The sequence below is a fragment of the Lotus japonicus genome, chromosome 5 (genome assembly GCF_012489685.1).
Source record: "Lotus japonicus ecotype B-129 chromosome 5, LjGifu_v1.2".
NCBI lineage: Eukaryota > Viridiplantae > Streptophyta > Magnoliopsida > Fabales > Fabaceae > Lotus > Lotus japonicus.
Genome location: NC_080045.1, coordinates 64,847,059 through 64,872,708, shown reverse-complemented (window position 1 = coordinate 64,872,708; position 25,650 = coordinate 64,847,059). Strand labels below are relative to the sequence as shown.

Genomic DNA, 25,650 nt, shown 5'->3' with positions numbered 1-25,650 from the left:
CATATTGCAAATTTCAAAAAAAAAAAAAATTGTATATAAACTCTTATCGTAAATGAAATACCTTTAGATTATAATCTTGAAAAATATTGGAGTAAAACACCTTTACTTAGTTATTATTTTAAAAGTAAACTAGCAAGATATTAACTGAGATTTCGAATTGACCATCTAAGAAGGGGGTCTTATCTCTGGTTGGCATAAGCAATTTTTAGTAGATATCATATTAACAGCAAAGTTAAAATAAGTGATTGACGAAAAATAGCAAGTTTAAGTAGTTAAGTCTAACCAAAGAGAAGCATAAAATCCTTTTTAGAAACAATAATTAAAAGAAGAAATATATAATAACAAAGAGGCAAATTTGCTCAATTAACATTTTGTTAGGGTTCATGGTCTTAATTCCACTCAGGAGTCAAAATGCACGAAAGCAAACGAACTCTTTATTGATAAACCCATGTGATACTCAGAACAGATAGTGTTAATTCCCTTCACAATAACCCACATGATACAAATTATGAACGAAAAGGAAACATTTACAGAAGAATGTAACCCCAAATATCCATGTCCCATTCCAAATAAGTACGTTTTAGTTGTTACTATACTTACTACCAATTAGTTATATGCACACAGAAAGATGCAGATCCCAAAGCTACTTACTATGCGCATCCGAGGTAGATACAGATGCTAAATCTACTATTACATAGCATGCATGATGATACACATACTACATCTACGACTCAGACCACACAGATATTATCTTCAATTTACAGAGCTACACATCTAAAACGGTCTTATATTACAGTCTCTCATAAGGGAAGGTGAGAGTCTTGATACACTGACATGATAGCTGATGTCGTATTGATCGATTCATAGTCTCATATATCCATGTCAGCAAATATTTGTTCATCGTAGTCATTGTGAAACTCATCGGCGAGAAATCCATCAGTAATCAAGTTACTGCCACAAACAGAATTGTTCTAAAGATAAATACAGATGCAATCAAAAAGTAGTTAAAGAAGATTTTAAAATCTCAACTCACCTAAAACAGCTGAAGTGAAAAGTCACAACCCGCTTAAGCTTCCTATTATAAAACAAGAAATTAAAGGACCACCTGCAGAAAACAGAAAATATAGTATTAGACTCATCTCTTAACAGGAAACTGATAGTAATTCAAGTGTCTGCAGCAATAAAAAGTTACATTGCTCCACTGTCTAGTAAGGGATCTGCCTCATAATCAGGTACATAACCATAAATTTCGCAATCCGCCAACTTCACCACCTGCATCACAAGGTATCACAAAAAAGGCCTCTAGATATCACTCCAATTCATTTTTTCAAACGAAACTTACCTCATCAATGGCCTTGAGCAAGGTGTCCAGCAGAGAAAGACCCTCAACAGTTTCATCCCATTCCTGCAGTAGATAAGTCAGCCTTAAGAAAACCAAGAAAGCAAAACTAATCATTATTATAAATTAACAACATATTGGTGTCATAACTATCAAGCAAAACTAATCATTGATGATTATTTCAGTAAAGACTCCTTTCAAGGTCATGCAACATTCTAACTAGCTCTTCAGACTAATGATCACTCCAGTCATCTTCTAGAGTCATCTTTCCAAGAGATATATAGCATTCCATAGCTGCCTTTCCAGCCATGTTTTGTGGAGCTCAGTTAATATCATAGTTTTCTTAAGGGTTATTTTGTACATACATAAAGCATAGTAAACTTTAGCTTGAGAAACGGATATAAAATATTTGAAAAATATCTAATTATATTATTGTACCATGTTTTTCTAGCATTTCAGATGGTCACTTATTAGTGATTTTCAAATTATATTTAAAGATTTAACTCATTAATTTGGTTAGCTTAATTCTAAAATTAGTATAAATAGAGGCTAGTGCTTAGAGCAACTCCAACGCTGGTTTCTTAACCCAGCTGGAGTTGCTAAGAAACCGTATCCTATTTTTTGCAGCATTGGAGAATGCCTAGTTGGCACTTCTGGTATCTTAGCAACAGTGCAGAGTTCCTTGCACAAGGAACTCTGCTTTTTGGTTTCTTAGCATTTAAAATTATTATTTTCTCTCACTTTCTTCAACCGAATGCTCCAGAATTCAGAGGGAAAAAAACAGATTGAAGGAACTTGGAAGAAGATGAACAACAGAGCTCCAAAACAACAATTTGATTACAACAAAATTATAACTTTAAAATATAAATTATTACTTTACAATAAAAATTAAAACTTTACCCTCATGATCTGGGTTACATGAAAAAAAATAAGGAAGAGGGAGCAAAGTGAGCAGCAAAAATTAAAGCTTGGACCACCGATCAAGCACCTTGCATGTCTGATCCAGAAGCTTGAGGGGCGATTTGGGTCTTGATTGAAGCTTTGGTGGCGGCTGGGGTAGGTTTTAGCTGCGGTGGTGGGTGTTTGGTGGTGGTGAGGTGGGTTTCGATGGGTGTGAGGTGGGTTTTGGTGGCGGTGGATGCTGCATCGTGGCCGGTGGTGGGTGTTTGGTGGTGGTGAGGTGGGTTTCGATGGGTGTGAGGTGGGTTTTGGTGGCGGTGGATGCTGCATCGTGGCCGGTGGTGGGTGTTTGGTGGTGGTGAGGTGGGTTTCGATGGGTGTGAGGTGGGTTTTGGTGGCGGTGGATGCTGCATCGTGGCCGGTGGTGGGTGTTTGTTGGCGGTTGAGGTTGTTTGTTGGCGGTGGTGGGTGTTTGTTGCGGTGGTGGGTGAGAGGAAGGGGAAAAGGAGACGCTGCAGGTCGTGGAAGAGGAAGGGGGAAAGAGGAAGGGGAAAAGAAGAAGGTGAGTGAGAGCTTGAGGAAGGAGGTGAGTGAGAGAGGTTGAAGAAGCTGAGCGTGAGAGAAGAGAGGAAGGAGGTGAGTGAGAGAGGTTGAAGAAGCTGAGCGTGAGAGAAGAGAGGAGCGGCTAGGGTTGAGGGTTGGGTCTGAGGGTGAGAGTGAGGAAAAATAGATTATATAGTGGGTGACCGGCTGAGCCGGTCATCCCACCGGCTGGAGCCGGTTTTCTGCCCGTTTGGGCTTTTTTTTTTTTGAATTTTTTTAAATTGACCGGTTTGACCGGTTTTCTGACCGTTTTTTCAATTATCAGCTTCTTTACCGACCGTTTTTTCAATTCTCAGCTTCTTTACCTTATATATAGTGCAGTAGACCATTTGAAACACCAACATTTACTCCCACAATATCTCTCTTGTCCAAAAATTCTCAAATTTCTCAAAATGTCTAATCCTTATGAGCAATATTATCCACTGCTCGACAATGAAACACCTCCTACAAGTGAAGGTTTGCAACCTTCGCCTATGTTTCCGCCACAAAACCAACCTCCGCAGATGATTCACCCGCAAAGCCAACCTATGATGGTGTTCCAACAACAAAACCAACATTCGCAGGTGATTCGCCCGCAAAGCCAACCTATGCCGATGTTCCAACAACAAAACCCACATCCGCAAATGTATCAACCACAAAGCCAACATCCGCAGATGTGTCACCCTCAAAACCAACCTCCTCACACCGGTGGTAATGTTCAAAATCCTTCGTATCAAATGTTTCCACAATCGTTCTACCATCAAAACCAACCTCAGGGTCAAATGGGACCATATCCACCACAAATGCCTTATCCAAACAATCCACAATATTGCATGTATCCACCACAATACCAAGCACCTCCTACTGGTAGCAGCAGTAGTTCAAAAGTCTCAAGTACACATTGTGAGGCTATGCCCGATGAGCCTGAATTTTCTACTCAACGGGGTCTAGATGATATTGATCTTGAAGAATCCGGAAAGAAACGCACCAAATGGAGTGGTAAAGATAATATACTTCTTCTTCAATCATGGCTCAACGTTTCTACCGATCGGGTCGTGGGAAATGAGCAAAAGTCAGATTTGTTTTGGAATAAGATTCGAGCCCAATATGAGGAGTACCGCGACGATGCCTCTCCTTCGAGGACATGGTTATCCCTGAAATCTCATTTTAATAAATTGAATGCTGATCTTCAAAAATTTGTCGGTTGCCACACTAAAGCCGTCAATCATTGGAAAAGTGGACACTCAGATAAGGACATCATGGCTACGGCGCATCAATTATATCATGTAGATACAGGTAAAGATTTCAAACATGAGAATGAATGGCGGTTGGTGAAGGATGAACCAAAGTGGAAGGGAACATTTATGACAACCAGTTCAACGAGGCAGAAGAAGTCAGTAGATGGGGTGTATGCAACATCGTCTGACCGGAGTGCATCAATCGAGGGCGACGAATATGAGGCCACACAACCAGCAACCCGCCCGTTGGGAAAAAAGAACCAGAAAAGGAAGGCCAAAGTAGGAGACACAGCTTCAAGTGATCTCGATTATGTTCCTAACTCCGAGATGATAGCCATCGGGAAAGCTAAACTGGGATTCCTTGCGAGTTTTGAGAAGCTCAAGACTGAAGAACTGGAGGTGAAAAAGGAAAAAAACAAACTTCAAAAGGCGCGGTTATTGAAGGAATACAAAGATATCCTTATGGAGGACACATCACAAATGAACGAGGTGCAGTTAGCAACGCATCAGCGCCTAGTTGAATTCGCCATGAAAGAACTAGGAATGTCTTAATTCTTGTTGTTGTCTTTCTTAGCGTGTGCCAATGTTGTGATTTTAGCATTTCTACTTATTGATTCTGCATTAGTGTTGTAATTTTAGCATTTCTACTTATGTGTATTGCATCAGTGTTGTAATTTTAGCATTTCTACTTATGTGTATTGCATCAGTGTTGTAATTTCAGTATTCGAATTTTTCTTAATGTGTACTGCGTTTCTACTTATGTGTTCTATATAGCCGTTGGGGAATATAGCCGTTGGGGAATATAGCCGTTGTGGAATATAGCCGTTGGGGAATATAGCCGTTGTGGAATATAGCCGTTGGAGAATATAGCCGTTGGGGAATATAGCCGTTGGGGAATATAGCCGTTGTGGAATATAGCCGTTGGAATTTAAATTAAATTCGTATTAATTTTAATTAAATTATTTTTAAGTTGAAGTATTGATTTAGTATTAAATTTTAAATCTAAATTGGGTGAAAATAAATATTATTAATTTATGTTGTATGGTGGGACACGGGTGGGACCCTTCAAATAGTAATTTAAGAAACCATGGGTTGGAGCAAAATCTGCTTCAGTTTCTTAGGAGTTTCTTAAGTCTGATGTGGCAGACAGGGCCCACAGAAATAGTGCTGAATAGTGCTGAATAGTGTGTTAAGAAACCAAATAAGAATTTTGGGGTTGGAGTTGCTCTTAGTATTTTGTCATGCACAATATCTTATTATTCAAACTCTTTATTCTCTCCTTTCCTCCTTCTCTACCTAAAAAACCAAACGATTATACTTATTAAAATTACAGATGCATAAAACTATTAGGTGGAATCAAAAATTAAATTTGCGTCATCCAACATGCCTAAGAATCTTGGATGTCATGACTCATATGAGGCCAAACAAGTTTTATATCCAAACATCTTATAGCTAAACATCCAAGATGCCAATAAGATTTCTGCAAATCAAACACCGAAGGGGCCATGAAAATAATTCTTGAAACAAAAATAAACACTATTAATAGTAGCACCTTCGAGGCTTCAAACATGTAGGAGTCAAAAACCTGCTTAAAACTGTCCCATGATTCCTCTGTGAAAAACTGGTGAGCTTTAACTGCACTAAACACCATTATAGAACTATGGTATTAAAAATGAAAAACAAAAGCACACAACAGTAGAGATACAAAACTGAACGCACAAGTGTTCAATGTTCAACCACATAAGTGACTCGGAAAAGACTTTGGGAAATGGAGAGACTTGAACTCTCAGCTACTCGAGCAACAGTTTAAAACACTGTCTGTCAAACCTTTTGACAACACTCCCAATGCAACAAAAAAAAGGATTATATAGTGGGTTGCCATGTCGCCATGAAGCTGACAGTAGCATTACCCATAATCCTCTTTTTTTTCCTATAGACAATCTATGATATATCATAGGACACTGAGGTACCTGAAGTCATAATCCGGATACATGTGATAGAGGGCAAGAACCAGGTAAACCAATGTCTTCCGGCTGGAATTAATATATGATGAAAACATGTGAAACAAACTTTATATATAATTCTCATTTCCCTAAACATATCTGGATAATAAAAGGCCACCTTGTTCTAGTTATTAAGGGATCATGCGGTGAGGAAGAATCAGAATCAGATGACTTCCCAAGATAATCAAGAATCTGAAATTGTAGAAGTTCAACCAATATTAAATAAATTGAAAGTAAGAGAAAACTTTCAATAAATCTAAGTACAGAAAGACATGCTATTATCATGAATAACTAAGCTTAAAACATCATTGATTAAATTAAATATATATCCTCAATTCTAATTTCAACATGTCCCGAATCAGCTTCGGTTGCATCAATCTTTTGTAGAGCAAAATCTACATACAGCATTAGCTCACCTCATTGTCCAAACTGATAGAGAGTTTTTTATCAGTTCCAGCATGTTTGCCTACAGAAAAATAATTAAATTTGTTAATTACTACCCCAAATCAAATCCAAATCCAAAAATAAAATTTAATGTAGACCAACAATTCCTCCTTACAACTATAAGCTTCAAGGCATCCTTTGATAGTTCGTTCTCCCAGATTCAAATGACACAAGAAATCGTTAAGCCTGAAAATTATTCATACCAAACCCTATTATATACCAACCAAAATTAAGCAACAAACAATCTCATATTTCATAGCAAACTCGTTTGAAATTGCAATTACCGATCTAGAGGAGCACACTCGAGGAACTTCATAATGAACAATTATCAAACGTTTCCGATTCGGTCGTTGTGATTCGCAGCTAAAACACGTGTTCTCCGTGTTTGCCTAACAACTCAGCCAGAAAGACAAAAACAATCAGAATTGACCAACACTTTGAAAAAATTCACAGAATTCAACGATTAATAAGATGCAAGAAGCATGAACAGTGGATAACAGAAGATTTTGAGAGTTGAAATTGAAGCAGAAATAAATTAGGTCAAAATTGAAATAACGAAGTCAAAACATGTCAAAATGAGAAAATCGAAGCAGAAATGGAAACAAGGAAGAGCAATTGAAGTACCAGAGAGAGAGAGATGGCGGAGATTGCTTGATTTGGTGCCGCTTTGGAAAGATCGCCGTGAAAATTCGTGGTGTTAGGGTTTGAAAAATTGGGGATAAATTGAGAGGGTTCGGAGCGGTGAAATGAAAACGAAACTCCCCGAATATTCGGTATTTCTGGTTTTGATTTCAACATATTGTATTATTGTATTGAGAGAGGTGGATAAGAGAGAATCTTCGGGAATGTTTGGTTCGAATATTCTATTATTATTTATTTTTTCTAATTTGATTTGCTCTTGATTTTTTTTTTGACAGCATAATTTTATCCAATTTATACATATAACAAAAATAAATAAATCATATTTTTACAATTTATGTGTCATTTCGAACGACAACTCGATTGAAAGAAGATTTGGATTTCACGGGAGCATAAAGAAGCCTTGAACGAGTTGAACGACACCTCGATGGAGAAGAACAATGATATACATGCTAGTTCACACTCGAGGCAATGTCTCCCGACACCCAATTCTCTGGAGCCACCTTAGTCATCATCCTTTTCAAATATGTGTTCTTCGAAGCATGGGAGTGTTAAACTAATCTCCTGAATCATTAGGTTTGTTGCTTCCTCTTCGATCGGGACGAAGAAGATGAAAAAGAGAGTGGATATGGGTGGGCGGTGGAGAAGAGACTATAAATAGAGGGTGAGATATTGAAGGATTCAATAGGGTGAAATTTAACAATTTAGAGTAATTTTATAACTTAGTTCTTTTAAGATAGTGATATTTATGGACCATTATTTTAAATGATCCATATAGATTGAGGGATTCAATAGGGTTAAATTTTATAACTTAGGTTGAATAGGAATTATCCATTTGTGATATATATCAGTACATTACATTGAAGGCATTTACCAAAAAAAACATTACATTGAAGGCACAATAATTAATGAATAAAAATATTAAACAAAAAATTAAATAAATAAATGGTTCAACCCACTCAGGCATGCATTTAAATGGCTTCTACTTTTTCGGGCCTAGGCCTACACGAACGGCAAGTTACTTGGGTTGGTCTACGACCTCTAGTCCATATACTCAGCTAGTTATAAATGAGACATGTACTTCTTTTGTCAATTGTGATCACATTAAAGTCATTTTTTGCCGACGACAACTTGATCTTCAGCCGTGCTACCTTGGAAGAAGCTGACAGTTTGATGAATGTTATCAAGCAGTATGAGAAGGCCTCCGGACAACTTGTAAACTTGGACAAGTCAGAGATTTCATTCAGCCGAAATGTGACAACAACCAGCATGGAAACAATCCGATCAAGGATGGGAGTAAAGGCTGTGACGGTCCATGACAAATACCTAGGACTACCTACTGTGATTGGCCATTCGAAAAAAGCTATTTTCGGCAAAATCCAAGAAAGAGTGTGGAGAAAGATGCAAGGCTGGAAGGAAAAAACTCTTTCAAGAGCGGGAAAGGAGATTCTCATAAAGTTTGTGGCCCGATCTATCCCCAGCTATGTCATGAGCTGCTTCAAATTACCAAGTGGCATTTGTTCTAAAATAAAAAGCAATCTTGCTAACTTCTGGTGGGGACAAAAAAATGAGGAAAGGAAAATCCACTGGGCAGCGTGGAAGCACTTATGTAAACCAAAAAACAGAGGAGGTATGGGCTTTAGAGACTGTGAGGACTTCAACAAAGCCTTGTTATGTAAACAAGCTTGGAGACTCCTAAACAATGAAAACTCCCTGTTACATAAAGTGTGGAAGGCCAAATATTTCCCCATGAAAGACCTGCTTGATGCAAGTCTGGGTTACCAACCAAGCTTTGCTTGGAGGAGTATTTGGGGATCCCTTAAATTCATCAGAGATGGCATTAAATGGAGGGTAGGGAATGGAATGAAAATCAACATTCAAAATGACCCCTGGATCCCGGGTGATGGCAGTGGCTTGGTCCTCTCTAATATCAATGATGATCTAAGTTTGAACAAAGCGGCTGATCTTCTACTACCGAATGGTGGTGGATGGAATTTTCTCTTAATTAATTCCCTATTCTGTACAGCTGAAGCCAAAGCTATCAAAGTTATCCCCTTAAGCTGGAGGAATGTTGAGGATAGAAGAATATGGAGGTGGAGCAAGTCGGGAAATTTCTCTGTCAAATCAGCCTACTATCAGCTTCAAAGTGAGAAAATTGCAGCAACAACAAGTGGCTCTAACAGGATGAATTTTCCTTGGAAAAAACTATGGAAGGCCTCAGGACCAAGCAAGCTCAAACACTTCATTTTCAGAGCCGCGAACAACATTACCCCGTGCCAGGCAAATCTTGCTAGAAGAGGTATCCAAACTGCTGAAACTTGCGTGATGTGTGGACTAGATATCATGGAAACTCAGGATCACCTGTTCAAGCAATGTAGTTGGGCAAGGGCAGCATGGTTTCATCATCCTCCGGGGGTTCGTATTGACATGGTGAACTTTGAGCTTATAGAGTGGCTAAAAGAAATTTGCTTGACACAAACAGGGGACATCACAACTCTGATTTTCCAAGGCATATGGGCCATTTGGAAAGCCAGAAATGACAGAACTTTCAATGATTTAAGACCCGACCCAACCACCTCGATGAACACAGCCATGAACAATCTAAAAGACTGGCAAGAAGCACAAGACTCTCGAAAAGCTGAAGAAAAAACGGAACCAGAAGTGGCTTGGAAGGCGCCTCCAACAGGGAAGATCAAAGTCAACGTGGATGCAGGATGGTCAGGAGCAAGTTCCACGGGCTTCAGTTTTGTTGCCCGATCCCATTCTGGAACGATGCAAGTGGCTGGCACGCACGTGGAAGATCATCACCTGGATCCCTTAGTTGCTGAAGCATTAGCCCTGCGGTGGTGCATGCTACAGGCGAGAGAAATGGGAATGGATAGTGTGATATTTGAATCTGACTCTCTTTCTGTCATTAGAGCAATGAGAACCGATTCAAGTACTTGGACTATCCAGAATATCATCAAAGACTGCCAAGCTTTAGCAAAGGACTTTAGTTACATCTCCTTCTCCCATGTAAAGCGTAATGCTAATTCCCCAGCCCACATAGCTTTTAAGTTTAATGATCATGTATGGTTGCATCTTCTATTTGTAGATGCAGCCTTTTCTTAATCAATGAAGTACCGAGTTTCAAAAAAAAAAAGTCATTATGACATTGACAAAAAAGTCATTATGACAGTGGACACTTACATTATGCAAATATATGTCAAACTCGATACATTTTTTTTTATAACATGCGTGGCTAAAGCCCAAACAACTGAAACCGCACAAATCTAGTCAAACTTGATTGTCAAACTCGATATAATTGAATGTATGGTAAAAAATCACATTGAATTAAAATCACAAAATCGATGATTGTCTATTGTGATTTTAGTTTCACCATGACTTTTCGAAATCCATCCAAACATGCACTACAAGATACCTTTAGGACCCGTTTGATTAACATGATAAACAGATATGATATGATAGTGCAATCATATTCTGCTCTTATTTGTTGTTTATTGCGCCAGTAAGATAGGACAACACAATCATATTCCTTATTCTATCATGTCCATCATGTATAAAATTTATTTTGAGGGAGAGCTAGGACTAGGAATATGGTAGAATTATTCCGACAGGATAAGATGACAGTTTTTATTATTTTTTAGTACCGTAACACTAAATTTAATTATTTCAATATTTATATTAAATATAATTTATTATAATATTAATTAATAAATATAAAAATATTAATTTTAGTAATATAGTAATGTTATTATTTATCAATTACTACTTGTTATTTCTAAGTTAAAATTTTTTATTTACTCATAAATTTAATTAAAAATGAACTAAATTATTAATGGTGAAAATATTGAATTTACTCATATAAAATAATTAAATTATCTTTATCACTTGCTTATACTTAGTTAACATTATTTCTTATTTATATTATAATAAAAATAAATAAAATTACTATTCACTAACGACGAAATACACTTCTCACTTATAAATATTGATTTATTAATAGTAAATATAAATTAATTTTATATCATCAATCGCTATTATTTAAAAATATTATGTATTTTTTATTCAAAGGACAACTTTATATATTTTCCACTGTCTATAATTCATATCATATCTATCATCATCATGTCACCTCAAACACAAGATATGCTTTTATCCTATCATGTCTTTATCCAACTCTCCATCTTATCTTGCTCTTATCATATCCTGACTATTAGTGTATTATAAGAAAAACTTTGGAGGCTGATTATTAAAATAGAGGAGATCAAAGTATAATATTGAGAAACTTGAAGGAGGTTATTGTAATAATTTGATGAATCCAAGTAAAAAGAAGGCTTAAAAGCATTTGTTGCCCCTGATGTTTCATGATTGTGCAACTGACACCCCTCATTTATTTTTGTCAATGTTTGTACCCCCAATGTTATTGAAAAGTGTAACGAGTACCCCTCCGTCACTTTGACGTTAAAAATTAACGGAAGGGGCTGATGTGGCTTTTATTTTTATTTTTTTTGGAGTTGCCACGTGGAAATAACTTTAAAATTTGAAAAAATAGGAGAAGGAGATTCGAACCCAGGCTCTGTAAGTGGCAAAACCGCACTTTACCAATTAAGCTACATAGAGAATTGATTTATTTAGTAACACAATTTTATTTATATCATTAACCCTCCTTCCCCCTCTCTCCTTCTCTTCATCTTTCACCCCCAATTTCTGGTAAAACTCCCTTTGAGTGGTTACCGATTGGGTTTCTAGGAAAGGGGTGGGGTGGGGTGGGTTGCGGTGGTGGTTGGAGGTGAGTGGGTTTCTGGTTTTTGGGGTGGGGGTGGGGTGGGATGCGGTGGTGGCCGATTGGGTGATGGCGGCGGAGTAAAGCGGCGCGACGGTGAGGCTGGGGATTGGGTTTCCAATATGGGGGCGGGGGTCGATTTGCGGTTGTGGGTTGCAGTAGGGATGAAGTGAGGTTGGGTGTGGTGGGTTTGGGGTTCGGGTGAGTTGTGGTTTGCTGGTGTGGGTGGTTCTGGGTTGCGCCGGGGATGAGGTGAGGCTGGGTGTGGGTTCGATGGTATTGGGGTGTGTTCTGGATGAAGATGAGATGAATATATGAAAAGTCTGTTTGAGAAGGTTTGATTTTGCAGAAAAATGGGATCTTTGGGTTTGTTTATGAGTTCGATTTCTGGATTTTGTTTCCAGATCTGAGAAGAGAAGCACAAATTGATGGAGCTTTGGAGGATCACTTCAAGAGAAGGTTGTGCCCTGGTTCTTCACTGTATCCGCTTGGGTATTCTGGTTCAAAATCAATCCCTTTTGAGTTTTGTAATTTGGCTTCACTCAGGTTAAATTACTGGCTGGTACCATTGTTACTATTTTTCATATGCAATAAACATCGCTGCTTTCAAATTCCACATTCTGAATCTGCAACCAGCAACCCTTTCTTCTCTGCAGTTTGAATCTCCGCACAGGTACCTCGCATTTCAACTCTCATTCTCTTGAACAGAGATCAAATCACGCTTCAACTTGTTGCAATTCTCTGATGGTTTCTGTTTTCAATTCGTTCGAATCAATCATGCTTTCGATTTTGATATTTTACACTCAGAGTTAGAGATAAACTTGCAATGTTAAGTTCTTTCAGAATTCACATTCAACTAGTTAGCTAATCAGAGTTTTTTTGTATTTGCTTTCTTGTTTCGGTTTGATTCGTAGGAAAATGGAGAGACTCAAAAAGATGAAGGGAATGAAATAGTGGGAAGTATTTGGGTTTATGTTTATTACATTTTGATGAATAAACATGATATAAATAAATCTTTGTTCATAATATTACTAATTGTTTGTGTAGCTTAACTGGTAAAGTGTGTGTTTTGCCACTTTCATGTCTTGGGTTCGAATCTCCCCCACCCCTTTTTAAGTTTCTGATTTTTATTTAATGACGTGTCATTTGAGGAAATAAAATAAAAAGAAAAGCCACGTCAGCCCCTCCGTTAGTTTTTTAACGTCAATTTGACGGAGGGGCATTCGCTATACTTTCTCAGAACATTGAGGGTACAAACGTTGACAAAATTAGAAGAAGGGTGTCATTTGCACGCCCCTAAAACATCAGGGGCACAAAATGCATTTAAGCCTAAAAAGAAAGAATAGATTTGAAAAGTTTTGATGGTTTTGAGAGAGAGGGCCCTGCCTGTTTCTTCCGCCATCTGATCTCCAAAACAATGCAAACGTAAATCTCACCCTTTTCTCCTTCACCTTCACCTTCCCAACAACACCAAACCAAACCCTCTCTCCAACCCATCACCATCACACTTCAAATCCAAAGCCCTTAACAACCTTCAAAAGCTGAAAGGGAACACAAACAACAATAGAAAATTAACAGTAACAGATCCATTTCTCTCTCCTTTCTTCATTTTTCCCCAATAACGCACAAAACCCTAGTCTCCTCACCCCCAATCTCTCGTGATCCGCTTCCATTTCCATGTCTGGGATGAATTTTCATCTGGGTGTGTTTCTGTGCTTGCTTTCTGTGTGCTGCTGCTCTGCGAATTCGCCTTTTTCCTCGCGGTCGATCCTGAGAGTGGTCAACGACAATGACGAAAGCGGTGGTGGTGATCATCCTGATTATGCCGTTGACCTTAATGCCACGAATTTCGATGCTGTTCTCAAGGATACCCCTGCCACCTTCGCTGTTGTTGAATTCTTCGCCAATTGGTAAGTTTTTATAACGATTTCTATCAAATTATCATATTTTTGTGTTTGTATTCGTTGAATTCATGGAATTTTCTTCTGGGTATTGAAAAGTTTGGCTCTTTATGGATTTTAGTATTTTACTTGGATGCTAGGAGTTATGTTTTTTTTAGGGTAATTTAACAGAAGGTGAAAATGAAATGCCCTTTGATCAGCAAATTGGATCTGTAGTAGTAATAGTGAGGACAGATGAGTTCATCATATATACTATATAGTATAGCATTACATGGCTTTCAGAAGTTTTGTTTTCTACGGTTACTAGTTACTACTAATCCAGTTGAAGGCAATTGGACCTTTAGAAAAACATTAAGGGGTGGTAATGGTTTGTTGATGTATGGATTTGATGCTATGAGCAGTAATATACTGTGTTATATCGAAACTTCGCATGAAAACGGTGTTGTTTATTCGTTCATGCCATGTCGTCCTCGTCCTCGTTTACTCCACTATGAAGCAAAGCCAGAAAGTTGGGATGTATTCTTTCAACATGCTTTTGAGGTCATGTTGAAATACATATACAGTATATGTTTCTGATGAATCTGTATACATTTACTTTACATTTATTTGGATATGGTTTTCAATTTTTTTTCTTCATTCCTTCTCATCTATCTTTCTCACTGGATTCATTCCCTTGTTGCTTTCACCCTTCAACTTATATTTTACTTTATTTTCGAAAAAAATCCTTGTTTTATTTCATGCTTGAGGACTCTAATATTTTACTTCGGTTTTTGATGGTTTTTGACTTACTGCTAACCAATGTTGTCAATATTAAACTTTTGCATTCCTTGATGTTAAATATTTTACAAATTCCTTTCTTCTTTTAGTTAGATTATTTAAGAATGAAATATAAGAAATTCTCATCTCACTTTTTGTTCCTTGTTTTTCTGTCAGGTGCCCTGCTTGCAGGAATTATAAGGTATTATTCACTGAAAAATATAATTAAGTTTTTCAGCCATTCTCAGTGAACATTTCAACTCACCATTATTACCTCTCTGAACTTATAATGCAGCCTCACTATGAAAAGGTTGCTAGGTTATTTAATGGACCTGATGCAGTGCATCCAGGAATCATATTAATGACAAGGGTAGATTGTGCATCAAAGGTACGCACATCTTCTTTGAAGTTCTTCATAAGACGAGGTTTAATGTTAGTAAAAAAGATTCCTTTGTGGTCTCTTTGGCAGCACAGATAAATACTAAGCTCTGTGATAAGTTTTCTGTTGGTCATTATCCTATGCTCTTTTGGGGACCCCCTCCTAAATTCGTTGGTGCTGGTTGGGAACCTAAACAAGACAAAAGTGATATACGTGCGATTGATGATGCACGCACAGCTGATCGGTTGCTTAGTTGGATCAACAAGGAAACAGGCAGGTATGAAGTGTACGCAATCTCATTGTTAATGCGGTTATGATATTTTAGGTGAATATTTAATTTTTATTTGAGTCAGATGATGTATTTAAATATATCAATTCAAGCAAATATAGTTGGATTTATGAGGAAGCATTCCAGTTGTGTCTGAAGGAACATAAAAACTATCTTATATTTACCTTAAATCTTATGCAAATGTAGCTTGAGCTTATTTTCATGTTTGTAGCTGATTACGTTGATAATTTTACAGTTCATTTGGCCTGGATGATCAGAAGTTTCAAAATGAGCATCTTTCATCCAATATATCAGACCCTGAACAGGTCATTTTCTTCACATGCCAGCATATTTGATTTACTTTTATTTTATATTTGAAAATGTTAACATATATGATACTCAACATAAAAAGATTGCAAGAGCTATCTACGATGTTGAAGAGGCAACTTCTAAAGCTTTTGACATCATCTTAGAGAACAAAGTATGTCATTTTCCCCTGATTGTCCTTTTGTTTTTGCTCATTCTTTTGGATGATAGAACAAATAACTTCTGTTTGGCAGATGATAAAACCAGGAACTCGAGCATCACTTATAAAGTTTCTTCAGCTTTTGGTAGCTCATCATCCTTCTAGGAGGTAAGATGAACCTTTAACTGATCCTTTCTTTCTGTATGTCCATTGTTTGATGTCACACTTATTTGTGTTCTGGACTATTTTTTTTTTCAGATGCCGGAAGGGTGCTGCAGAATTTCTTGTGAGCTTCGATGACTTGTACCCAACAGATTTTTGGTCAACTGTTAAGCAGGAAGATGATAAGAATTCAGTTGGGAATTTACAGATTTGTGGAAAAGAGGTGCCACGTGGGTACTGGGTAAGATCTCAATACTTGTAGCCTTGTACTATACCTTTTTAACATTTTTGTTGTGCACTTTCGCGTGGTTATTGCACGAAGTATATGTATTGAGTATACTGTGGAGTATGGACAATGCTTTAGAGACAAATTTTATGCTAATTTATTATGGACTGCTGTTATCAGATGGAACCTTGAAAGATCTGTTCCCAGTAACCGTAATTTATTAATAAGTCTATTCTTTATCTGGAATTTACCATAACTGGTTAAATTGTTATTGTGAGTAGGACCTCATATCATTATTCACTATGAAATATTTGCAAGTTGATGATAGGGTATTTCTTTACTCAGAATAGGGAAAATCTCCCTTAATTGCAACACTATAGAACTTCAAGGGTCTGCAATCCTCCCAGTGCTCAGTGGCCCCAATCTTCTTTCAAAATGACAATATATACCTCTCCCTCTCAAGTCTCAACCCCTCTTATTAACAGCAACCTGCCTTATTTCTCTGATTATTCCAGTCTCACAACTAACTAACTCCTGTATTAACAGTCACTGACAGATACTACAGGTATGTAACACTGACAGACCTTAAAAGTCATTCCAACTAAGGGGATCACCTAAAAGCAGACCTTGCATTTTTTTCTGGAAAGTTTTTTTTTTTAATCTTTCCAATGTCTGTGCACCTTTTTATGTTTCATACTTTTTGAGAGTCCTATGATTTGACCTCAATTCCTCATTGCTTTTATAAATATGTCTAAGAAGATTTAGCTTGATGAACATTGCTTTCATTATCTAATCCTGGTCAACACATGGAGAGAGGGATAGAGAAGAAAGAAAGAAAGTACATTTAGTGTTTCCTAAAAAGAATAAGTAAGCAGTGCCAAATCATCTAAAAATACACCATGAGAATAGAAAAGTACATTCATTCATATAAAAATTGCTGCCTGCCATACATGAGTTTGGTTTGATGTGAAACTATTTCAATACACGATAGTTAAATGGAAAACCTCTTTTATAGTCAGTGAATATAACTTTTTGTGTTGACTTTCCCTATTTAATTATGATTAAGAATTTTGTCCTATGCTTGAGTTTTGAAATTTCATAGTGTGAGGTAGTCCCTATTTGTTTTGATTATTTGTCTATCACTTTGCAGATGTTCTGCCGTGGCAGTAAAAATGAAACCAGAGGCTTTAGGTAATTCTTTCCCTTCCGTGTTTATTCTAGTTTATCCAATCAACATATTCAACTTCCCTATATCAACTGCTCTTGCTTTTGTTTTAAACTTAAGTTGGTAGTTTCACTCTTCTCAGTCTTCTGTCACCCATCTAAGTGACAAATTTTGTATTAATTGCAATTTGCAAATCATCTCTATAACATATCTTAACAGTATACCTTGTCTTGTCTCTCTGCGCTTTACCAGCTGTGGCTTATGGGTTCTTCTGCATTCACTCTCTGTGAGGGTTGAGGATGGAGAGAGTCAGTTCACATTTAATGCAATATGTGATTTTGTTCACAACTTCTTCGTCTGTGAGGAATGCCGACAACACTTCTACAATATGTGTTCAAGGTAAATGAAATGAGAATTCATAATGTCTATCATTCAAGCTCTTTTTTTCCCTGCTTCTAATTTTGAATTTAATTTTCAGTGTTTCTAGTCCTTTCACCAAAGCCCGTGACTTAGCTCTCTGGTTGTGGAGTTCCCATAACAAGGTAAATGAAAGGTTGAAAAAAGAAGAAGCATCTCTTGGTACTGATGATCCCAAATTCCCGAAGACAATTTGGCCTTCAAAACAGCTTTGCTCATCCTGTTACATCAGCCATGACCAGAAAAACAACAAAATTGAGTGGAACCAGGATGAGGTCTTTAAGCTTTTGACTAATTATTATGGAAATACACTTGCTTCTCTGTACAAAAACAAGAGTATTGCTGGAAAGGATGGAACTGAAGGAGCTGTTGAAGATTTAATAGTTGCAACCAATGCAATTGTGGTGCCTGTGGGAGCTGCTTTGGCTATTGCTGTTGCTAGCTGTGCTTTTGGAGCACTTGCATGCTACTGGCGCTCGCAGCAAAAGAGTCGGAAGTATTTTCACCACCTACACTCTTATAAGAACATATGATAATTAGGAGGGTAATGAACTTTTTCAAAATTAAATAATAATTAGGTTTTGTAAGAGCCAATTTTCAGTACTCCTGTAGTGCTGAAGACTTATTATGTCACAGTTTTCACCAATTTTTCAATTTTAGAATAAATAAATAAATTTGGGAATAACTTATTATACATGTCATTGTCAAGTGTCATACTTTAAGCTGGAAGAGTATGTACTACAGTAGTACTGAAAAAATTTCCGCCGTGTAGAATTAAAAGGGGGGTATAAGGAGAGGGAGATTTTGTTCTTAGATGTTCAAATATATTTTCTTTCTTGTCTTTTATATTTGGTTTGCATAATGTTTCAGGCCAAGGAGAACATGGAAGTAGGAATAGCAGAGACTAGCACACAGAAAGACAGAGGAGGTACATCACAGCTTTCATAGGCTTATATGGTCATGCTCCAAAGAGCCATGCCAAGGCTTTTTGAATATATCCTTTTTCTTGATAGAATGTACAGAACACAATTCTTGGCCTTGGAGATCATGACTGATCTGTGCTGCTTTCTTTCACTTTCTGGCGTTGAGCTCACATATAGAATTTGGGGGAAAGTAGCACTTGACAATATGACATGTAACATTTTTGCTCTGTAATTTTGGGTCATTTTTTATTATCAAAGGAACTGTATAAGCTACAAGTATGTATTACATTATTATATCTGGCTCAAGAGTTACCAAACACATGAATGGAATCACAGATGGCCTATAGTGGATTATCACTTGATTTGTGTGATTTTTTAGTTTCACTAAAATTTCGTTCAGGTTAGTGTTATTTAATTTTATGTTAGGTCCTCTTTGATTCTAAAATTTTATGATTAGTTTAGTTGAAACCTTTGATAGCAACACCCAGTGCTAATGGAATCTTAACCCTTGTCAGCCAATATTCTTTTTTTCAAAGAGGATCTTATTTAAATTCCATTTTAGTTGAGGATAACCAAAAGAATAAACATCATTATGAATTTTGGTTCAATTGTGACAATTCCAGGTGTTATACCTAGTCCATTGTAAACAGTACTTGACAATTTCACCCTCCTTTGTAATAGAGATAATGAAGTGGTAACTCAAAGAAGTCCCACATTGCCAAGATTAGCAAGTGCACAAGTGCATATATAATAAAGAACACACACACCCATTGCCTTAAGCCTAAGGTTTTGTGGTGTTGTGTGGTTCTAACTAAGGATTTCTAACATGGTATCAGAGCTGGTCTGATCCAAGCCATGATTTCCGCTTCCAAAAAAAAAAAAAAAAAAAAAACGAAAAAAAAAAGTAAAAATCCGAGAAAAAAAAAAAAGCAAAAATGGCAGTCCCATTTGCGCAAGCCAAGGCCTCAGACTCAGACGAAGGAGCACAAGTCCAAGGAACTCCGATGCTCCCGCTAGAGTACTAGCCCAGACAAAGAAAGTCGAAAGGCAGACTCAGACGAAGGAGCACAAGTCCGACGACCACTGATGTTCCCGCTGGAGTGCAAGGCACAGGCAAAAAAAAAAAAAAAAAAAAAAAAAATGGAGTCCCAATTGAGGGGGAGTAATAGAGATAATGAAGTGGTAACTCAAAGAAGTCCCACATTGCCAAGATTAGCAAGTGCACAAGTGCATATATAATAAAGAACACACACACCCATTGCCTTAAGCCTAAGGTTTTGTGGTGTTGTGTGGTTCTAACTAAGGATTTCTAACACTTTGACCCAAAATTCGTTTGTCTTTGTCATTCTGAGACTTTTTTTTGAGTGAAAGGTACTCAGGAAGAAAGAGGATCGGTTGTTCTACTTTTCATTGGAACATTTTTATAAATTGGTATTGAGAAATATACTTTTTCCTTTGAACAATTTTACAACATAATTGAAAGAGAAATATAATAAGCAATAGAGTGAATGAAATAGAAAGAAAAACAAATGCAAGTAGAAAAGATGCTAAACTTAGGGAGGGACTTGCGATTTCTTCATCTACCAATGAAGTCTCCTATTTAATTGGATGGAACAACACTGTTGAGTGGTTGGCAAGGTGCAAGCTAAATTGTCCTCCTTTTTCAGTCATGTCTACCTTTGTCCCATTTGGAGCATTCATCTCAAAACTTGACACCAACTTTGCAGTGACAAGTCCTAATATTGGTAATGCAAGTATAATCCCAGGGCAACTCCTCCTCCCAACACCAAAGGGTACATATCTAAAATCAACCTTATTCCCTCCTGCAACAGCATCTGTCCCATTTTCCTCTTCAAAGAACCTCTCTGGCCTGAACTCCTCTGGATTCTTCCACCATGCTGGGTTGTTTGCAAGCCACCAAGCATTCACCACCACCTTAGATTCCTTAGGAATTGTATACCCTCCTAGCTTTGCCTCTTCCAGGTTCATGTGTGGCACCAACAGAGGAATTGGGGTGTGAAGTCTCAATGCCTCTTTCACAGTGGCTTGTAGATATGGTAGTTTGTGTAGATTGGACTCTGTCACTGGCTCCTCTTTAAGCACACTTGATATCTCTTCACGTATCTTGCTTTGAACAATTGGATGATTAACAACCTCTGCTATTACCCACTCCATGGACCACAATGTTGTCTCTATTGCTGCAACATTAATGTTCTCAACTATGTAAATCACATTCTCTTCACTGATTTCTCCCTTCATCTCAGCTTCTATGATATGATCCATAGCGCAGCTTATCTTGTGCTTGTCCCCATTGGCAGCCATTATTTTTCTGCACAGATTAAACACTTCACATTAGATTTAACTCAAAGAAACTATATAATATAATGTACACCAAAGTGTTTGTTGAATTGAAAGTGTTACTAATTAGTTACCTTCTATCCTCAACATAGTTCTTGTTGAAAAATTCCAACCTCCTGGCTTGCAAGTCCTTGCATTTATTCAGGTATCCTCTCAAGAAGGGTCTTAGCAATGGGATGAAATCTCCATAATTGTACTCAAAACTCTGTGCTAAACGGCTTCTCTCAGCGTTGAACTTTGTGGCTTGAATGAACAAAGGGTCTTCTAAGGACTCAAACTTGGTATCAAACATCATCTTGTACATGATGTTGTAGAGCGTTAACTGCAGCCGCCTTCTGATAACTATCCCTTCACTTCTCACTGTCTGGTCGGCATTGAGGTCGCGGACCACAAGGTCCATCTCTTGCTCCCACATGCTGCTGTAATTCTGGACAACCTTGTTGGTGAAGAATGGCAGTGTCATGATCCTGCGCATTTTTCGCCAGTGATCACCGTACACGGTGAAAACCATGTCTTGGCCTTTCCCTGTGAAGATGTCAAACACTACATTTCGCGGGCGAGAACCGAATTCCACGCCTTTGGAGTGGAGGACTTCGGAGGCGAGTTGAGGATCAGAGACCACAACCAAGTTTCTGAAACCAAGTTTGAGGAGGAACACGGGGCCGTAGGTTTTTGTCATGGATGCTAGGAGACGGTGAGTGAGGTCATTGCCAACTTGTAGCCAGTTGCCAAATACAGGGATAGAGAGAGGGCCTGGAGGGAGATGAGAAGAGTGGTTTTTGGAAAACAAGTATAGGATGATAGCAGAGATGATGGTGACACCAGCAATGGAAAGAGATGGAGGAGGGAAAGGTATATGAAAGTGATTAGCATATAGGAGTTTTGTGATTGAAACAAGTGATACTGTTGTAAGAGAGAAAAGGAGTGGTTTCATGATTGGGAGAGTCATGTTTGATTTTGTGCACTTTGATTTCAACTGAGGGAAGAAAATGTAGCTTGGATTGAATGGATTGGATGAGAGAATGAGAGAGATTATATAGATATGAGCATAGAGGGGTAAATGAGGTTGGTGTTCCAGCCATGGTTTGTGATGAATCGAATCGATGGGCTCTATTATATTAATAAATATTCACTAGTATTTCAAACCAAATTCAGTAGTATTTCAAACCAAGGTAGGAATCATGAGCTAGAATGTGAACAACACCAATTTGTGTACCAGTTCATATAGGATATACACTTTGGGACACTCAATTTTTCGTTTTATCCATCTCTTCGAATGGAGTCAAATGCTGAGATGGAGAAGCAGATATGGGCAAGTAGTCAAGGCAATCATCCCGTGGCTGAGTAAAATATGATTATTGAGCATGCCACCCAAGATGCAAGCCTCCATACCAATGACCATCACAAAACACTTAAAAGACGGCGTACTAGTGCTAATTTAATAGGTGCCACCTAATATACACCACTTTTTAGTGGTGCAACCTTGCACCACTATACCAATTGTCAATTTTACCCCTGTTAAAAAAATTATTTTATAAAAAGAAAAAAATATTGGTATTATCGGGTGGATTTTGATGGGATTAATTTTTTGAACAGGGATAAAATGGACAATTAACATAGTGGTGTAAGGTTACACCACTAAAAAGTGGTGCATATTAGGTGGACCCAATTTAATATATGTTAAACTTTCAATTGGTTTCGTTTGTAGATAGTATCGAACAAGCAATTAGGTGGTTGATTCATGTGGTCCATAAATCTTAGACTCATGTCTTATAAATAGAAAAAATCACTCGTTGGAAGATTCGGTCCTACCATAATATGAATGTTGCAGGTTCGAAGTTTCAACAACTCAAATGTCATCTAACATCAAGATATACTCCGCATCAAACAACTAGAAGAATGAAATCAATCAATCAATCAATCAATACATATATTAAAACAAAATCATTGTAAGAAGTTGTTAGCTGATGTGTCAACTCCACAAATTTTTGGCAATATTTTATTCCCCCACCTGAATAAACTGCAATATTTTATTCCCTCACCCATTATTTTATTATATTTTACTCCATTCATCCTCTCTACTCTCTCTCCCACTATCTCCCTCATTAACTCCGTCCTTTGATTTCTTTCGTTTTCCCTTTTGTTTTCTCTCTCCCACTACTCCTCTCATAAAACCCGCCACCTATACTGCCCAATTATTTGTGTGCATTCCCACTCCCCCTCTTGAAAATCCATCAACCGCCCACCTCTCCCACTCAATGAAAATCCTTCCTCAACAAGCTCCTTGATTCACTCATCTACTCAAATTTCAAATTTGAAACAAATCAGATTTCCCAATACAGCTCCTCACAGGGATTTGGGTTTGGCACCCCACCCTTTAGGCTACGCGCCCCAGCATTTTTTTTATTCCAAAACTACCCATCGGTAAATGATATACCGATATCAATATAAGAATCGGTAAATGATTTACCGTTATTGTTCCTCAGTATGAACACCTTTATCCCATTACCCAGAACACGAAGAACAATATCGGTTAATCATTAACCGATTCTTATATTGATATCGGTATATCATTTACCGATTGGTAATCTGGCAGTTTGATCACTTTTTCACCATTACTCCTCCCTCCACCAACCCCTCCACCATTACTCCTCCCTCCAACAACCCCCCACCAGCCCCCCATAACTCGCCCAAACTACCTTATTCTATCATTACTCCACTCCTCCCTCACATTTCACCTTCCCACCACCACCACCATCTCCACATTTCCACCACCACCACCAAGGGAAAGCTTTTAACTTCTGGTAAGTGGTGTTAGCTTTGGTACTTTATTTATAGTTAGTTTAAGTAGTTAGTTGTTAGTTTAAGTAGTTAGTTTAGTTAGTTAAGTTGGTAATTTAGGCTGCTGAATCGTGAATCGAATCGGTAAATGAATTGCCGTTAATGTATCGGATTATGATTTACCGTTATTATACCGGAATTTGATTTACCGTTATAGGGTCGGTTATTGATTTACCGTTTTTGTTCCAGGGATGACAAAGTCCTTTTTCTTTGGTGAATCACAATTGATACATGCTGCTGGATTGGAAAATGATAATCCAGAGGAGCAACCATCACTAGCTGAACCTCCGATTATATCTATAGATGTCTCTCATTTGTATCATACTGATCAGGTACACATTGCACAAATTTTTGCATGCTTTGTTTGCTTTGTTTATGCCTTGTTTTATGCCTTATGCCTTGTTTATCCTGAAACAGCGTTTCCCTTTGAAAGATGATCTTATGAAATGGGTTCGCGACATTTCTATGGCAAATAATTTTGTTTTGGTGACAACAAAGTCTGATAGTGGTGCGAAGGGAAGAAAAGAATATGTCATTCTGGGGTGTGAGAAGCATGGTGCGTATATTCCCTACAGAGAACCGGATCTTGTTGAAGGAACGTCAACACAAAAGACAGGTTGTCCTTTTAGGCTAAAAGGACGACGTACGAAAGATGATAAAGGTTGGTGGTTGCAGGTGATGGAGGGTAGACACATCCATCTCGCAGCTGAGTCACTAGTTGGCCACAATTACGCTGGTAGACTGAATAGTGAGGCGAAGCAGAACGTGATAAATCAGGCTAAGACTTGGAACAAGACCCAAATCCATTCCTCCGCCATTGCAAAGGTCAAAGCAACAACTCTGGCAGCTCTCGTCCTCTCATTCCTGGCCCGGCTGGCGCCATCCAGACTGCCATGTATGCCCGTAGATCCACCCCTAACACACCACTCATTCCGACCTAGGAAATCGTGAGGCATGTGCTAGATCATGGATCAACCGAAACCGATCCTGATTTCAACTCACATGCTTGGCTATCAGCCCTGCAAGAGTGGGGAATAGCCACTCCGCTGGGCTCTCTGACAGCGAACGTTGAGAGGGTGGAGAATGTTGTTGCTGTTATCAAATCTTGCACTCCCAATGGGTTTGGAGATGCGAAAGTTACCCTCAAGGTATGTCTTGTCCTTGCTTTTGTAAGGCCTTGCTTTTGGTCCCCCTTGACTAACCGTTCTAATTTACTTCTCAAACGATTTCAAAAATTTAGGACCCCACAGGTGCTGTTGATGCTAGCATCCACCGCAAGGCATTTACTCACTGTGAATTTGCGAATGACATAACTGTTGGATATGTTCTCGTTCTCCAAAAGGTCTGAAACCTAAACATGAAACTTGCTTCATTTTTTGGACAGTTAAGCATGGTTTAATTAAAGTATACATTTCACATGCAGGTTGCTGTGTTTGCACCTAGAGGAACTGTTTGTTATCTTAATATAACATTGCCCAACCTAGTGAAGGTATTCCCAAAAGATTGCGGACCCCATGACTTCATCGATATCACAGAGGAATAATTTTGTTTTCGGTGTTGCTTATGTTTAATTTGGTTGTGTAACCGTTTAACTTATTGTCATGGATTACTACATGCTTTGAATTATTTATATGTTGTCGTTGTTTCTGTTTTTTTCATTATAAGAGTAATAATATTAAGACTAAAAATATAACACATGTAAATAAAACGAGGCAAGAGTCATAACATAACATAAAAAGTCCTAACATATACATAATAATGGATGCCACATAACAAGTGTAATAAAATCACTCTCCCCGACCCCGCCCCCTGCGACCTCTGGGTCCACGAGCTCGACCTCCACGAACACCCTCTCCA

The 25,650-nt window shown here is 38.0% G+C and overlaps 4 protein-coding genes across 5 annotated transcripts; 2 read left to right on the top strand and 2 right to left on the bottom strand.

Moving 5' to 3' along the window:
• Positions 1-412: 412 nt before the first annotated feature.
• Positions 413-7,294, bottom strand: LOC130717573 (uncharacterized). The gene is made up of 11 exons (XM_057567835.1): positions 7,131-7,294; positions 6,791-6,895; positions 6,622-6,692; positions 6,479-6,528; positions 6,181-6,254; positions 6,030-6,092; positions 5,612-5,699; positions 1,343-1,405; positions 1,193-1,272; positions 1,034-1,105; positions 413-951 (listed from the first exon to the last, which is right to left on the bottom strand). The coding sequence occupies exons 2-11, from the start codon at positions 6,820-6,822 to the stop codon at positions 870-872; spliced, it is 675 nt and encodes a 224-aa protein (XP_057423818.1). The 5' UTR covers positions 6,823-6,895; positions 7,131-7,294; the 3' UTR covers positions 413-869.
• Positions 7,295-13,294: 6,000 nt separating this feature from the next.
• LOC130717029 (sulfhydryl oxidase 2-like) lies at positions 13,295-18,951 on the top strand. Of its 2 annotated transcripts, none has more exons than XM_057567114.1 (12): positions 13,295-13,841; positions 14,766-14,790; positions 14,884-14,976; positions 15,063-15,244; positions 15,492-15,561; positions 15,648-15,716; positions 15,796-15,869; positions 15,960-16,104; positions 17,240-17,280; positions 17,507-17,653; positions 17,733-18,215; positions 18,542-18,682. In XM_057567114.1, the coding sequence occupies exons 1-11, from the start codon at positions 13,609-13,611 to the stop codon at positions 18,202-18,204; spliced, it is 1,551 nt and encodes a 516-aa protein (XP_057423097.1). In that variant the 5' UTR covers positions 13,295-13,608; the 3' UTR covers positions 18,205-18,215; positions 18,542-18,682. The 2 variants fall into 2 exon arrangements, with proteins under 2 accessions (XP_057423097.1, XP_057423098.1); XM_057567115.1 differs by having other exon boundaries at positions 13,296-13,841; positions 17,733-18,167; positions 18,542-18,951.
• Positions 18,952-20,041: 1,090 nt separating this feature from the next.
• LOC130717028 (cytochrome P450 CYP73A100-like) lies at positions 20,042-21,966 on the bottom strand. Its single transcript, XM_057567113.1, has 2 exons — positions 21,027-21,966; positions 20,042-20,923 (listed from the first exon to the last, which is right to left on the bottom strand). The coding sequence occupies exons 1-2, from the start codon at positions 21,899-21,901 to the stop codon at positions 20,191-20,193; spliced, it is 1,608 nt and encodes a 535-aa protein (XP_057423096.1). The 5' UTR covers positions 21,902-21,966; the 3' UTR covers positions 20,042-20,190.
• A 2,009-nt stretch (positions 21,967-23,975) lies between these two features.
• On the top strand, positions 23,976-24,744 carry LOC130719995 (uncharacterized). The gene is made up of 2 exons (XM_057570580.1): positions 23,976-24,125; positions 24,211-24,744. Exons 1-2 carry the CDS (start codon positions 23,985-23,987, stop codon positions 24,742-24,744), a joined length of 675 nt encoding a protein of 224 aa, XP_057426563.1. The 5' UTR covers positions 23,976-23,984.
• The last annotated feature ends 906 nt before the right edge of the window (positions 24,745-25,650 follow it).